Source organism: Anomalospiza imberbis, chromosome 27 (genome assembly GCF_031753505.1).
Source record: "Anomalospiza imberbis isolate Cuckoo-Finch-1a 21T00152 chromosome 27, ASM3175350v1, whole genome shotgun sequence".
NCBI classification, from domain to species: Eukaryota; Metazoa; Chordata; class Aves; order Passeriformes; family Viduidae; genus Anomalospiza; species Anomalospiza imberbis.
The window spans coordinates 4,415,610-4,431,622 of record NC_089707.1 but is presented as its reverse complement, the minus strand read 5'-3'; the positions used below and the strand labels follow the sequence as shown (position 1 = coordinate 4,431,622).

Sequence of the window (16,013 nt, the reverse complement as noted above, 5' to 3'; positions counted from 1 at the left end):
ACGGACCCCCCCCCCCCCCCGCCGCGGGACGGCACGAGCAGGAGTCACGCGTGTCACCCGGTGTCGCCTCGTCACCTCCCCCCGGGAGTGTCGCACAGACCCCAGAGCCACGCGTGTCACACAGTGTCAACTCCCCCCCCGTCATTGTTGCACAGACCCCAGAGCCACGCGTGTCACACGGTGTCGCCTCCCCCACCCCCGGCATTGTCACACAGACCCCAGAGCCACGCGTGTCACACGTTGTCAACTCCCCCCCCGTCATTGTCACACAGACCCCAGACCCACGCGTGTCACACGGTGTCGCCTCCCCCACCCCCGTCATTGTCGCACAGACCCCAGACCCACGCGTGTCACACAGTGTCAACTCCCCCCCCGTCATTGTCGCACAGACCCCAGACCCACGCGTGTCACACAGTGTCAACTCCCCCCCCGTCATTGTCACACAGACCCCAGACCCACGCGTGTCACACAGTGTCAACTCCCCCCCCCGTCATTGTCACACAGACCCCAGAGCCACGCGTGTCACACGGTGTCAACTCCCCCCCCGTCATTGTCGCACAGACCCCAGAGCCACGCGTGTCACATCACGGGGCATCTCCCGCCGCGTGTCACATGACCCCAGACCCACTCGTGTCCCCACTGGGCAACCCTCAGGTCCCGTCTGGGTCGCCCTGGTGTCCCCCAGACCCCCTCGTGTCATCCCACGGGGCACCTTCTCCGGCCCCAAACCCACTCGTGTCTCCACCGGGCGCCTCCTTGAGCCCCTTTGGGTCACCCTACCCACCTGTCACCCCCTTGGGGCACCTCCGTGGTCCCCAAACCCACGGGTGTCACCCCACAGGTCCCTTCTGTGTCACCCTACTCACCTGTCACCCCCTGGGGCACCTCTGTGCTCCCCAAACCCACGGGTGTCACCCCACGGGGCATCTCCCGCGGGGCCTCGGGGTCATCCTTTATGTGTCACACCCCCAAAAGCCACTCGTGTCACCCCTCGGGTCACCTCTCCGGGCTCCTCTGGGTCCGGAGGAGACCGGGGGTCCGGGGGTCCGGGGGTGACACCTACCCACGTGTCACCCCCTTCCCGTGCCCCCAGACCCACGTGTGTCCCCACAGGTCCCCCCCCAAACCCACTCGGGTCCCCCCCCCCACGGGCACCTCCGGGTCACCCCACCTGGCTGTCACCTCCCCACGCCCCCAGCCCCACTCGCGTCACCCCACAACGTCCCTCCCTCCCTCGCAGGTCACCTCCCCAACCCACCACCACGTGCCACCCTCCGTGTCCCCAGTGTCCCCGCAGCCCTTCCCTGCCACCCGTGTCCCTCGGGATCCCCCCCGCTCGCTGCCCCCCCACTCTGGGAAGGGGACACGGAGCCCAAGGTCACGGTGGGCTGCGAGCCAGCCCGGCAAGGACGGGACAAGCCCGGGCTCCGGGCCCGCCCGGGGGCGGGGGACACGGGGACACGGCCGCGGCTGTCCCCCCCACCCGGGCGGGGCTGCGCCACCCCCAGCACCCCGCTCGGCAGGGAACAGCTCCCGGGATTCCAGCGCTTTCCCGCGTGGAAATAAAAAATAAAAAATAATTTAAAAAATAAAAAAAAAAAAGCGAGGTTTTTCGGCTGGGTTTTGAATTAACGATCATCGGGGATTGGAATTCATTAAAGGAAGGGAAAGCGACAAAAGCGAAGCTTTGAGCAACACCCCGCCCCCCGCCCCATCCCGCTCGGGGGGTCCCGTTCCGCGCTCGGCTCGTCGGGATTTCCCCTTTCCCCCCCTTTTTTTTCCTTAAATAACCCCGGCTCAGCTCCTCGCCCGCCCCTCGCCCTTCCCCCGCCCCCCGGGGGGGTTTTGGGGAGGTTTTAGAGGAGTTTTGGGTCATTAACCCCATTGAGCAGGTGGGGAAACTGAGGCAGGACGGGGAATTACGGCTGGGGGTGGGGAGTGAGGGGTCCCTGAGCCCCCAAACAGAGTGGGGGGAGCGTTCAGGAGGTTTTTGGGGTGGGGTTTGAGGTTGGGGCTGCACCCCCGGGCCCGTCCCTGCCGTGCCCCAGCAGCCCCAGCTCCCGACTGCTTTCGCTTTCCCCCAGCACGCCTGGGGCACGCCCGGGGTGTCCCACCCCCCCAAAATATGAACCCCCAAAGTGCCCCCCCTGCACCGAGACCCCCCCCAAAATCAGCTGTGGAACCCCCCCCCCCCACCACCGTGAGGCTGGGTGGGGAGAAAACCCCCAACTCCCCCCACTGTGCCCTAAAAACTGAACAGGGCTTGGGGATCCCCCTTTTCCAGCCTGGGCACCCCCAGTTCCTCCCTGCACCCCCAAAATCCCGCTGTGGCACAAGAGCTGTGGTCACCCCCACCTTGGGGACCCCATGGGACCCCCCCGCCTCCAATTCCCAGCTGGCACCACTCAAAGCTGGCACAGCTCCCAGAGTGGGTCCATCCCGGGCTCTGCAGGGCACCCCAGAGCCGTGGGGGACCCCAAAACATCAGGAAAAAACAAATCAGGACCCCCCCAAAGCAGCACCATGGGAGCCTGGAGTCAGGGACCATGGCATGGGACCCCCAAAAATGTCCCACAAGGAGCCTGGAATTAGGGATGGCACCATGGAAGCCCCAAAAATGCCCCACAAGGAGCCTGGAATTAGGGATGGCACCACAGAACCTCCAAAAATGCTCCAGAAGGAGCCTGGAATTTGGGATGGCACCATGGAAGCCCCAAAAAATGCCCCAGAAGGAGCCTGGAATTAGGAATGGCACCATGGAAGCCCCAAAAATGCTCCAGAATGAGCCTGGAATTAGGGATGGCACCATGGAAGCCCCAAAAATGTCCCACAAGGAGCCTGGAATTAGGGATGGCACCACGGAACCTCCAAAAATGCTCCAGAATGAGCCTGGAATTAGGGATGGCACCACGGAACCTCCAAAAATGCTCCAGAATGAGCCTGGAATTAGGGATGGCACCATGGAAGCCCCAAAAAATGCCCCAGAAGGAGCCTGGAATTAGGGATGGCACCATGGAAGCCCCAAAAATGCTCCAGAATGAGCCTGGAATTAGGGATGGCACCATGGAAGCCCAAAAAATGCCCCAGAAGGAGCCTGGAATTAGGGATGGCACCATGGAAGCCCCAAAAAATGCCCCAGAAGGAGCCTGGAATTAGGGATGGCACCATGGAAGCCCCAAAAATGTCCCACAAGGAGCCTGGAATTAGGGATGGCACCATGGAAGCCCCAAAAATGCTCCAGAATGAGCCTGTTATTAGGGATGGCACCATGGAAGCCCCAAAAATGCTCCAGAATGAGCCTGTTATTAGGGATGGCATCATGGAAGCCCAAAAAATGCCCCAGAAGGAGCCTGGAATTAGGGATGGCACCATGGAAGCCCCAAAAAATGCCCCAGAAGGAGCCTGGAATTAGGGATGGCACCATGGAAGCCCCAAAAATGCCCCACAAGGAGCCTGGAATTAGGGATGGCACCATGGAAGCCCCAAAAATGCTCCAGAATGAGCCTGTTATTAGGGATGGCATCATGGAAGCCCCCAAAAAATGCCCCAGAAGGAGCCTGGAATTAGGGATGGCACCATGGAAGCCCCAAAAAATGCCCTAGAAGGAGCCTGGAATTAGGGATGGCACCATGGAAGCCCCAAAAAATGCCCTAGAAGGAGTCTGGAATTGGGGATGGCACCACGGAACCTTCAAAAATGCCACTGCAGGAGCCTGGAATTTGGGATGACACCGTGCTGCTGTCACCCCATGAGCCCTTGCATCATTCACAGCACAAAAACTGCAAAGTATTTTCTTATTTTGGGCCAAATTAGTTTTTTTTTTTTTTTCAGCTTCGCCCAGCTCCTGCTTACCCCAAATATTGAACACCCCTAAATATTTTTCACCCCCCAGGTATTTCCAATTGGTTTTATGTCCTTGGATTCTACATCCATCCCGTCCGGGGCTGCCTCGTGCCAGGATAATTCCGGTGTCTCCCGCTTCCACTGGAGGCAGCCGCTGGCCAGTGTGGCCAGCACATGCCAGGGAGAGTCACCGGCACATCCCAGAGCAGCCGGAGGCAGCGCTCCCGGCCGGAATTCTGGCTCCAAAGGGGTTAAACTCACCCGGGGCACAACCGAGGAGAGAAACTGCCTGGAAATGTAAAGTGCCGTTTATTTATTATTTTCCCTCCCTCCCCATCCATGATGAAAATATCGAGTTTAAAAAAAAAAAAAAAAAAAAAGAAAAAATTGCACCACCGAACTGCTCCATCCACGCTCTCCTCCTCCTCCTTTTCCTCCTCTTCCTCCTCCAAAACCCAGCACCAAAACTTATGGAAAATAGCCCGAAACTTGAGGAACTTTCCCTGCTTCCCACAGAAAATAAGAGGCAAAATCCATCACATCGAGCACCCCACAGCTCCAGGGTGGCTTGGCCGAGCATGAGCTGAGCCAGCAAGCACAGATCCCTCAAATCTGGGGTGTTCCCCCCAAAATTGGGGTGTTCCCCCCAAAAAAAATTGGGGTGTCACCCCTTTGGGGATGTGGCTGCCCTGTGGGTTGGCCCCAGGCAGGGCAGTGCCTTTGTCCTGTGCTGGAAAACAGGAAAGGAAAAGGGATGAGGGATTTGGGGTTACCCAGCCCTGGTAGTTAATTTTGGGGGGGCTGCCATGGTGGGACCCAGGACAGGCAGGGGGATGGCAGCTGCCAGCCTGAGTGAAAAACAGCCAAAAAAAAAAAAATATATAGAAGGAAAACACCAAAAAAATCCCACCAAACTTCCCAAATCCTCACGGGAGGGCTCAGGGGTTGCCAAGCCCATGTGGGGGGAGGAGGGGAATGATTCACCCCAAAATCCACGTGGTGGGAAGGGAGGGGATCAGGGCCTGGGGGGCTGCAAGGTCCTCGATGGGAGGGACAATCCAGGGACAATGTGGGCTCGGGGTGGGTTCATCCCAGGCCAGGGGGCTCCGACAGGGAATCCTGGAGCTCTGCCACATCCACAATGGCTGAGGCCACCCCTGGGATGGGCTGGAGGCAGCTGGAGGGGGAAAATGCAGCTGGAGGAGGGTTCCCTGTGCCCCCGATGGGATCAGGAGAGGGACCCCAACCCTGCGCACGGCTGCCGGGAACAGCCGGGCTCTGCCTCCACCTCTCCAGGGAAGGAAAATCCAAAACCCACACTCTCCCCTCACCTGGACACTGAAAAGTGGGAGCCATCCCCATGCCCATGCCCATGCCCATCCCTCCCTCCTCGGCCCCATGGATCCGGCCCCTCCCCTGAACATCCAGCTCGGGACAAGGGCAGGCTTCAAAAGAACCGTTTAAAATCAAACCAGGCAAACAGCGATCTCTGCTCTGCCCAGAGCGCAGCTGAGTCCCCAGGCAGGACAGTGACACTGCTCTGGGCCACCCCAGGCAGGGTTTCTCCATTCCTTATCCCACTGATTCTCCATGCCAGAGAGAAAACCAGGGATGAGGCGAAGCATCAGCTGCCCCTCATCCCCGCCCCACCTCACACCCCCCATTCCCTTCCTTTTTAACCCGAGTGAACACATTTCCAAAAAAAAACAAAAAAAAAAAAAAAAAAAGAAAACACCAAAAAAACTGAACCAAAACAAAAATAAACCCAAAATAAAGAAAAACCAACATAAGCAGCACCACAATTCCCAAGTGTCAGGAGCTCCAGAGCTGGAGCAGAGGCCTGGAACACCCCCACATCCGAAGGGACCGACCCCGCCGGGCAGCCCCGGAGGATGGAGCCGCCCCCGGGGCCGGAGCTTTGGGGGCCGGAGCTTTGGCGCTGGGGCTCGGCGGGCTGGGAGGGAGGAAGGAGGGGCAGTTCTGCCGTGGAGGGAGGAGAGGAAGCGGTGCCAGAGGCAGGAGTGCCAGGCCGGGCTCACATGGCAGCTCGGGTGGGAGTGCTGGGCTGGTTCAGCCGCAGCGTCCGGCACAGCCAGCCCGCGAAATCCACCTCCTCCACCTCGGAGCGCTTGATGAACGTGTGGCTCTGCAAGCACAGGGGAAAACACGGTCAGGAACACCCCAGGAACACCCCAGATCCCAAAAAGCCAGCCCTGTGCTGTGGGAATATGCCCTGGAGAGGGGGGAAGATCCTGGTGCCAGATCCTGGAAAGAGAATTTGGGGAGAACATTTGTTCCTTGCAGCCCTCCCACTATCACAGGGAGGAATTGCTTCCCAATATCCCATCCATCCCTGCCCTCTGGCAGTGGAAGCCATTCCCTGTGTCCTGTCCCTCCATCCCTTGTCCTCAGTCCCTCTCCTGGAGCTCCTTCAGGCCCTGGAAGGGGCTCTGAGCTCTCCCTGGAGCCTTCCCTTCTCCAGTGAACCCCCCCAGCTCTCCCAGCCTGGCTCCAGAGGGGCTCCAGGCCCTCCTCTGGACTCTCTCCAGCAGCTCCAGGTCCTCCTGCAGTTGTACCAGAGCTGGAGGCAGCTCTGCAGGTGGGGTTTCACCCGAATCCCCCCTTTCCCTGCTGCCCAGGACTCTGCTGGATCTCTGGGATGAGAGCACAGCTGGGATCCAGCCCTCAGTGCCACCCACCTGCCCAGGTGAGGGGCCAGGGTTGTCCCAGGTACCTCAGCAGAGCCTGGCCAAGCTCCCAGCAGAGCTCCATCACTGGATAAAGGGGGTCAGTCCCTCCCTCTGCCCGGCACCATCTGCCTCATCCTGAGCTCAGCCTGGGAATTCCCAGCCTTTGGAGCAGGAGGGATGGGGCAGCAGCTGGCAGAGTTGGTGCCACCCCAGTGCAGCAGAAAAATCCTCTCCCCACTCACCATCAGCATCTTCAGATCTGCTCGTTCTGCTGGGTTTTTAATTAAGCTGAAATGAGAAGAACAAGAGAGCGAAGCCAAGGTGAGATTCCTTGTGGGAATGTGGGGATCAGGCTGGAGAAGTTCCAGCTTCACCCAAAGCCCCTGAGAGGCCCCAGCCCTGCCAGCTCAGCTCCCAGGGAGAGCTGCAGGATCCATCTCTTCCGGACTGTGGGGACAAATTGTGCCCTGCAAATGGAGAAGAGGCCCTAAAGCTTGGCAGGAACCTGGGATTTTTTTAAAATATCCAATCTCTGGTTTACTGGGAACTCTGGCAGCACCTTCAGGTGTCCCTGTGCCCACGGGGTGACTCAGCCCCAGGATCTGCTGCACCACCCCCCTTGCCAGGCTCAGATTTAGAAGGAGCTGGGATCCTGCTCAGCAGCCCCACAAATAAACTGCTTTTATTCCAACCCTTCCCAAGGCAGGAGCTCCCAGCACAAGGTGGGATCAGGGGCAGGGAGAGAGAGAGAGAGATCAGGCAGAACACAGAGGGTGGAGCTGCAGAGCTGTCAAGGAGCACGTCTGAGCCTCCACCTTCAGCCAGGAGATGAAATCCTCACCATTTATTTACAAACTCCTGGAAATCTTGTGTGAAGACTCCACTTGGCAGCTTGGGAGGCGGCTGTGGAGAGAAGGAAAAGGGGTTCCTGCACCACTCCTGTGTTACTGTGCCAAAAATCCGTGTCAGCTGCAGTGTCGGGGAGCTGTGCTCTACAGCCACTCTCATCCTCCTCATCCTCACTGCTTTTCCAGCCAGGAAAACCCTTCCCTGCCATTCCTTCCCCTGCTGCTCCAGCTCGCTCTGCATCTGGGGGACCCCACACTGAACCCCAGCCAAAGCTGGGAAATCACCAAGCATCCCAATCCTAAATCCAACCTCACAAATCCCAGCTCTGGCCATGCCGATGGCTGATGAAACAATCCCAAAATGAGAATTTTCCACCACCCTGGGAAGGGAAGCTGCCCTTTCCACTTGTTTGCAAGAGCTGTCCTTGCAAGTTGGGTAGGACAAGAGGGATGGCCTTAAGCTGAAGGAGGGAAGGTTTAGATGGGATTTTGGGAAGAAATTCCTCCCTGCAAGGATGGTGAGGCCCTGGAATGGATTTCCCAGAGCAGCTTTGGCTGCCCCTGGATCCCTGGAAGTGTCCAAGGCCAGGCTGGAGCAGCCTGGGACAGTGGGAGGTGTCCCTGCCATGGCAGGGATGGCATTGGATGAGCTTTAAGTCCCTTCCAACCCAAACCATTCTGGGATTCCATGAGTGACCAAACATTCCAGATTCCACCCCGACTCAGCAGAGCAGGGACATCCCTGTGGAACCTCTGGGAATCCCAGCAGAGCCCTCGGAAAACAAACACCCACCTCGTTAACGATGTAATCCAGCAGCTCAAAGATGGCCATGGCAGGCCTGGTGTCCATCCCGTGGCCTGGGGGGGGGACACGACACAAACGGTGCTGAGAGGCTGCTCAGGGCTCAGTTTGGGGTGAAAAACACGACTTTCAGGGGAGCTCTGCTGGCAGAGGCTGAGGCAGCTCCCAGGGGAATTGAGTCATGGTTAAAGAGAAATCAAGTTCATTCCCAGAATTTGGATTTCTTACACCAGACCTCCAGTCCAGGTTTATTTATGTTTGGACAGCACCAGATCATCTACTCTGGCTGGCAGCGCTTCCAGAGCCTTCTGCTCCCAAGGGAACGGCTCCAGCAGAGCCTCCCTGGAATCCTGGTGCTGTTTGGTGCTTCTGTGAGAGCTCCCAGCAAAGCTCTTCCCAAAAATCTGCCTCAGGCCTGAGGAGAACCTGCTGGCAGCATAGGCAAAGCTTGAGGAGCACAAGGGGATTGTGACAATGTCCCTCAAACCATCCTCTCCACAGGAGCCACATTCCAGCTGTGCCCACAGCACAGGGGGCTGAGCCTTTTTGTGGGACACAGGAGGGTTGATAAGGAACCCATCGAGTCTTCCACAGATCCCAAATCCATCCCCACGCTCCCACCTCAATTCCACCAACCTGTGGCGGGGAGTGGGGGGGGGTGGGCCGTGCCGGAGTGTCACCGCGGCTCCGTCCGTGACTTCCCTGGGAACATTCCCACCAGAGCCTCCTCCAGGGCAGCTCCCCCAGCCGCCCCAGCCAGATCCCAACCCCGCTCATCCCCCATGGAAGCGTTGCTGCCGATGCACACCACAGCCCCTACCACTGACGGGGCGTCCTGGGGGCCTGGCCCGCGGCGAGATGCTGGGGGACTCTCCCTCCGCCCCGTCCACCACAGGACGGCCAAAAATTGCTTCCAGTTCCTTGGAGTCTGGCGGGGGGATTGGGTACCTTCCGATCGACAGCTCCACTAGGGACAGCCCCATGCTCCAGATGTCCGACTGCACCGAGTAGTGCGTGCCCTGCAGGCGCTCGGGCTGCGGGGAGAGCACAGCGAGGGCTCAGGGGCTACGGGAACGGGGATAATGGCACTGGGAACAGGAATGGGGAAAATGGCACTGGGAATGGGAACGGGGATAATGGCACTGGGAATGGGAACGGGGATAATGGCACTGGGAATGGGAATGGGGATAATGGGGAGAGCACAGGGAGGGCTCAGGGGCTAAGGGAACGGGGATAATGGCACTGGGAATGGGGATGGGGAAAATGGCACTGGGAATGGGAACGGGGATAATGGCACTGGGAATGGGAACGGGGATAATGGCACTGGGAATGGGAACGGGGATGGGGAAAATGGCACTGGGAATGGGAATGGGGATGGGGATAATGGGGAGAGCACAGGGAGGGCTCAGGGGCTAAGGGAACGGGGATAATGGCACTGGGAATGGGGATGGGGATAATGGCACTGGGAATGGGAACGGGGATAATGGCACTGGGAACGGGAATGGGGATAATGGCACTGGGAATGGGAACGGGGATAATGGCACTGGTAACGGGGATGGGGATAATGGGGAGAGCACAGCGAGGGCTCAGGGGCTACGGGAACGGGGATAATGGCACTGGGAACAGGGATGGGGATAATGGCACTGGGAATGGGAACGGGGATTATGGCACTGGGAACGGGGATGGGGATAATGGGGAGAGCACAGGGAGGGCTCAGGGGCTAAGGGAACGGGGATAATGGCACTGGGAATGGGGATGGGAATGGGGATAATGGGGAGAGCACAGGGAGGGCTCAGGGGCTAAGGGAACGGGGATAATGGCACTGGGAACGGGGATGGGGTAAATGGCACTGGGAATGGGAATGGGGATGGGGATAATGGGGAGAGCACAGGGAGGGGCTCGAGGGGGCGAATGGAAATAGGAATGGGGATGGGGATAACGGGGAGAGCACAGCAAGGGGCTCAGGGAGAATGAGAATGGGAATGGGGATAATGGGAAGAGCACAGTGAGGGGCTCAGGGGGAACGGGAATGGGGATGGGGATAATGGCACTGGGAATGGGGGATAATGGCACCCAGGGCATGGGAATGGGGATAACAGCACTGGGAATGCCCAAGGGACTGGGCTCCACAGGAACTGGAGAAGGACTTCAGACAAAGGACAGGACACAGGGAATGGCTTCCCACTGCTAGAGGCAGGGATGGATGGGATACTGGGAAGGAATTCCTCCTTGGGAGGATGGGGAGGCCCTGGCACAGGGTGCCCAGAGCAGCTGTGGCTGCCCCTGGATCCCTGGAAGTGTCCAAGGCCAGGTTGGAGCAGCCTGGCACAGTGGAAGGTGTCCCTGCCCATGGCAGGAGTGGGACTGGATGGGCTTTAGGGTCCCTTCCAACCCAAACCAGTCTGGAATTCTGGAATATCCCAAAGGCCTCTCCATGGCAGCTCTCCAGGAAAAGGACAGTCCCAGAAGGATCATGTGCAAAGGGGATGGGAAAGAAAGATGATGTGCAGACAAAAAGCACTTGGAGCTTCTCATCCACACTCCCAACTCAGCAGCACTCCCAGCTACTTGTGTTTGGGAGCCTGGAACACCCAGCAGGAATCTATTTCCCTGTGTGCTAAAATCTAAGGAACTCAACTTATCCATAAAAATGTATTTCCCTGCTCTCTGCTGTTAACACCCAAGAGGAATCAGAGGGGCAGAAAATCCACTCGAGGTTATGGCCATTAAAAGAAAATATTAGAAATAAATCAATCTATGCAAGTCATCCCCACTGGCAGCTCTGAGGCAGCTTGGAGCCAGGGCCTGGGAGCAGAGGGGACAGGATTTTTAAATAGCCCCTGTCTAACTATAACTGCACTTGAATAACCATTCCCAAAATACAGGAGCAGCTCAGACCTCAGGATCCTTCCCTGGGAGGGTGGGGAGGCCCTGGCACAGGTTCCCAGAGCAGCTGTGGCTGCCCCTGGATCCCTGGAAGTGTCCAAGGCCAGGTTGGACGAGGCTTGGAATAACCTGGGACAGTGGAAGGTGTCCCTGTGAACAGGATGGGGATGGAAACAGCTGAGATGAACCCAAATTACCCAAAAAGCCCAGGTGGAAGGAACTTACAGACATGTAGGACCGAGTTCCCACAAAGGAGTTGGCCATGGAGTCAATGAGCTGCCCGCTGACCCCGAAATCACAGAGCTTAATCTCCCCTCGGGAATTCACCAGGATGTTGGAGGGTTTCACATCTGGGAACAGCGAGAGAGGGGAGTGTGAAGGTGGCTCTGGGTGACACCTGGCACTGCAGGCTGGGATTTTCAGGGCCCTGCTCTCACCTCTGTGCATGATTTGGTGCTTCTCCCGCAGATAGGCCAGGCCCCGCAGAACCTGGGAGGAACCCAAAGGCTGCATCAGAGCAGAGCTCAGCGAAGAGCTTTGCCCTCACCTCGAGGAGAGCTGCCCTGTGGTGTCCATGTCGCTCAGGGTTTGCAATTTATCCCCAGTTCCATCACAGATTTTGGGTGAACCACCCAAAAAAGCTTCTCCCAAACCTCCTCGAAGTGAAGCCAACATTATCCAGAGGAGTTGGAGGTGGGGAAAGGGGTTGGGAATATTTCCCCTCTGCTCTGGCCTCTTGGCCCAGGAAAGTGCAGTCCCCAGGACTGGGAAACACAGAAAGCTTCCCAGGGCAGCCCAGGCATTATTCCAAATCCCTATTCAGCAAATCCCCCCTGGAGGCCTGAGCAGCCCCAGCACTCACCGCTATACTGACTTTGCCCAGGATTTCCTCAGGAATTCTTTTGGCTTCTTTCAGCACTTGATCCAAAGAGCCACCATCCTGAAATAAAGAACATGGGAATGATCAACACAGCAATTCCCAGCAGGAAAACAGAGCAGCTGGATGTGCAGGGGAGCAGGTGGTGGGTGACCAGCATGGAGCACACCCCTTTTCCAGAAAAATAAAAAAGATCTGGTGATCTGAGCTCAGGTTTATCACTGAAAACTGTTTTTTTTAAACAGCTCTGCTTCTTGCTGTTGGTTCTTTGCTTCCTTCCATCAGTGAAAATGCCAAGCTGGTGCTGATTTGGAGGAGAAATAACATCGTTCTCCACCAGAAACAACAGAGTATGTTCACTGGGCCTCTCAGCAGGATCTGCAGAGCAGTGGGCTGGCAACATTTCCGTTTGGCCAAGCCCCAAACCACTGCTTCCTCTTCCCAAAAGTCGCTGTCTCCCTCATTCTGCCTGAGCAGGAATGTGTGGCTCCCACCAGGAGCAGAGTGGCCAGAGCAAGGAGCTGCCAGTGCCCCAAGGCACTGAGCTGGCAGGGAGAGGGCATTTGGGAGGGTGCAGGGCCTCACCATGTGCTCCATGCAGATGGAGATCTCCCCGTCGCTGTAGAAGGCTCCGTAAAACCCCACGATGTAGGGGGAGTTGCACTCGTGCAGCACCTGCAGCTCCCGGATGATCTGGTTCCTGATGGCTGGCTTGATTTCCAAATGGATCAGCTGCCAAGAGACAGAAAACAGGCAAGGTGTGACTCCTGGGAAGGAAAAGAACTGATGGGCAGCAGCTCTGAGTGCTGGGAAGAAATGAGATCTTCAAGGGAGGCGCTGCTTTGCAGCAGAATTTTTCCCATTCTCCCATTTCCCATATTAAGGATAAAGTGCCAGGACACGGGGAATGGCTTCCCACTGCCAGAGGGCAGGGATAGATGGGATATTGGGAATAAACCCTGGGAGGGCGGTGAGGCCCTGGAATGGAATTCCCAGAGAAGCTGTGGCTGCCTCTGGAAGTACCCAAGGCCAGGTTGGATGTGGCTTGGAGCAGCCTGGAACGGTGGAAGGTGTCCCTGGCCATGGCACTGGATGGGATTGAAGGTCTCTCCAACCCCATCCAGGGTGGGATTCCATGATGAAGGCAGAGGCAGAGCTCTGTGCTGCCTCAGCCATGGAAGGCGCCGGGATTGCACCGGACACGGGTGGAAAGACGAGTCAGGAGTTTGATCTCAGCCCCTCTGAGTCAGCAGCCAGGAGCATTTTCACAAGCTCTGGAGGTGTTGTAAGAAGGTGCTCCGAGATCAAGGAAACCACAGAAAAGAAAAAGCCCCTGTGAAGGTTCTGCACAAGAAAGAGCAGCGGCTTTTGGGGCTGCACGTGGGGTCAGAGCACAGTGGGCAGGGAAACACCCTGGGCTGGTGAAAGGAGACCCTGCCCAGGGAACTGGGTGAGCTGTAAGGCCCCTTCCAACCCAAACCACTCCACAATTCCATGATCCCAGCAGCAGGAGGGAGGAGAGACTCTGGAGGAGGCAGAGCAGTGGTTGTGCTGCTCCTGCCAAGCACAGCCTCTCCCAGCAGGCAGATGAAGCAGCTCCTGATTTTCTACTCCGTGGCACCACTGTAGATGTTCCCAGTGAAGGCAAGTCTGAGAGGAACCTCTGTCCCTGCTTGGAATGACCTTGGGATGTGTTAAATGGGGCTGGGGGCTGAGGGATGTGTGTGCTAAACCCATCCTTCCCACTGCCACTTCCTCAGCCACGACCTACAGTCCTCTGGAGATCCAATGCCAGTCACTTCATCCATCAGAATTGGGAAAAAAAAAATAAACTCCTGTTTTCCAGAGCCCATGGATCTGTCACTGGGAGTGCAGCCTCTCCCAAAGGAGACAGCTCCATCTGGGAGCAGCCAGGACTCTGCTCCTGGCCATGGTGAGGTGGTGAAGGAGCGATGCAGAGAGAATCCAACCAAACCCAGCCCTCCCCGAGCCAGGGAGAGCTCCAGGTGCTCCCCAGCATTCCCAGTCCCTCGTTACCTTCCGTGCCATAACGAGCCCTGAGGGTTTGTGCTGCACTTTGGTGACCACCCCGCCATTGCCAGCGCCCAGCTCGGAGATCCTCTCGAAGTCATCGTCCTTCAGCTCCCCCACTTTGGCTTTCTGTGTCAGGAAAGCTTCCAGGCGCTTCTTCTGCTGCTCATCCAGCTCCAGCTCCTCCAGCTTCTTCTGCAGGTCCACCAGGTTAGCCCTGGAGAGGGGAGGAGGAGATGGGAGATGGTCAGCACCAGGGAAAGGACGGCGTAGTTTGTAGGAAAGTGGAGGGAAACGATGGAAAAGCATCCCCTGACATGTCCTGAGCCCCCAGCAATGGGATCACCTGGACAGGGAGACCTGGAGAAGTCCCTGCCCACACACACCTGACTGGGGAGCAGTCAGGTGTTTTGGGAGAGCCAAGGAACAGGAAAAATCCTTCGGCCCTTAAAGAGGCAGCAGCAGATGCTGCTCCCTGTCCTGGGGAGCCAAACTTGGCTTTGGCTGTGTAACATGAGAAGGGCTTTCCATGGGGTCCAGCAGCTCCGTTACACCCCCACCCCAAATGCGGAGTACAAAGGGGGGTCTGTGCTCCCCCAGCACCAGCTGCCGAGCCCCCACCGCCTGTGCCAGCTCCAGCTGCTCTGTCCCAGTTGCTGCCACCCCCTGTCCCTCCTCACCCACACTGGGACGTGTCGGGAGGGTCCCACCCCATCCCTTCCCCTCAGCTCCCCACCTCCACCACCTCTCACCCCACATGTCCCATCTGCCGAGCCCCCACTGCTGCCCCAAGTTCCCCCCAGGCCCCGGGTCCCTATCCCAGCTCCAGCCTGGGTCTCCAGGCCTGCTTCCCTCCAGTTCCAGGCCTGGGCCTGGCACCCCCCAGGCCTGAGTTGCCCCCTGCAAACCGGGAGGGCCGGAGCAGCCTCCCCCTGCCCGTCCCATCCGCACCTGCCCCAGCCCATCCCTTCCAACCCTCAACCTTCTCCCCCGGCTCTGCCTCCCTGACCCTAACCTGCCCCACACGCCCCGGACCGGGCCGATCCAGCCCCCCAGGCCTGTCCCAGTTCCCCCGGGCCCTCCCTGGTCCCCCGGAGCCTGTCCCAGGTCCCCCCTCAGACCTTCCCAGGCCTCCCCAAACCTGTCCCGACTCCTCCACGCCTTCCCTGGCCTTCCCCACGCCCCGTTGCCGCCGTGCCCTGACCCCCCAGGCCCGGTGCCCGCTCTGTCCCGGCCTTCCCGGTCTGCCCAGGCCCGGTGTCCCCGAGGCCCGGTGTCCCCCCCCACCCCAGGCCCCGCGTCCCCCCCAGGCCCAGCCCCGCTGCCGGGGCGGTCCCGGCCGGGCCTGACTCACTCTGCGGAGCCGTCGGGGCTGGGCCCCTCGGCGGCGCTGGGGGCGATGTTGAGGGCGGGCAGCACCGGCTTCCTCTTGGCCGGCATGGCCGGGCCGGGCCGCGCCTGCGGGGCCGGGGGGGCGCGGCCGGGCGCGGGGGCGCGCGGGGGCGGGGCCGGGGCGGGGCCAGCGCGGGCCAATCGGGGGCGGGGCCGAGGCCCGGACGGGCCAATCGGGGGCGGGGCCGAGCCTGGGGGCGGGGCTGGGGCCGGTACCGGGGCGGGGGCCGGAACCGGGGCGGGGTCGAAGGGCGGGGCCACGGTCGGGCCTATGGAGGCGGGACCGGGAGCTCCGTGGGGCGGGCCCGGGGGCTCCGAGAGGTGGGGGCGGAAGGCCCGGGAGGGCGGGGCACAAGGGGCGGGGCCTAAGAGCGCGGAGAAGAGCGCGGAGAAGAGCGCGCGGCGGGGCGAAGTCTCGCGAGATCTCGCTGAGGGGGAGAAGGAGGTGGCGGCCGTGGCGGAGGTTTACCGCCCGAGGGGCACCGGGGGGCTCCGGCTGTGTGGACGGACCGTTAATTAAATAATCGCTAATTAGCGAGCCAGCAACGGGCAGCAACCCCTCAGCCCGTGCGTGTTCTGTTCATCCCGTTCCATGCCCGATCCCAGGCGCCGCGACCCCCGAGGGTCCTCATGAGCGGCCCCGG

The 16,013-nt window shown here is 59.3% G+C and overlaps 1 protein-coding gene across 1 annotated transcript; it reads right to left on the bottom strand.

Moving 5' to 3' along the window:
- Positions 1-5,777: 5,777 nt before the first annotated feature.
- On the bottom strand, positions 5,778-15,489 carry MAP2K2 (mitogen-activated protein kinase kinase 2). Its single transcript, XM_068174310.1, has 11 exons — positions 15,332-15,489; positions 13,984-14,194; positions 12,532-12,678; positions 11,932-12,009; positions 11,507-11,558; positions 11,295-11,419; positions 9,004-9,217; positions 8,175-8,239; positions 7,375-7,436; positions 6,776-6,821; positions 5,778-5,989 (listed from the first exon to the last, which is right to left on the bottom strand). Exons 1-11 carry the CDS (start codon positions 15,415-15,417, stop codon positions 5,879-5,881), a joined length of 1,197 nt encoding a protein of 398 aa, XP_068030411.1. The 5' UTR covers positions 15,418-15,489; the 3' UTR covers positions 5,778-5,878.
- Between the last annotated feature and the right edge of the window lie 524 nt (positions 15,490-16,013).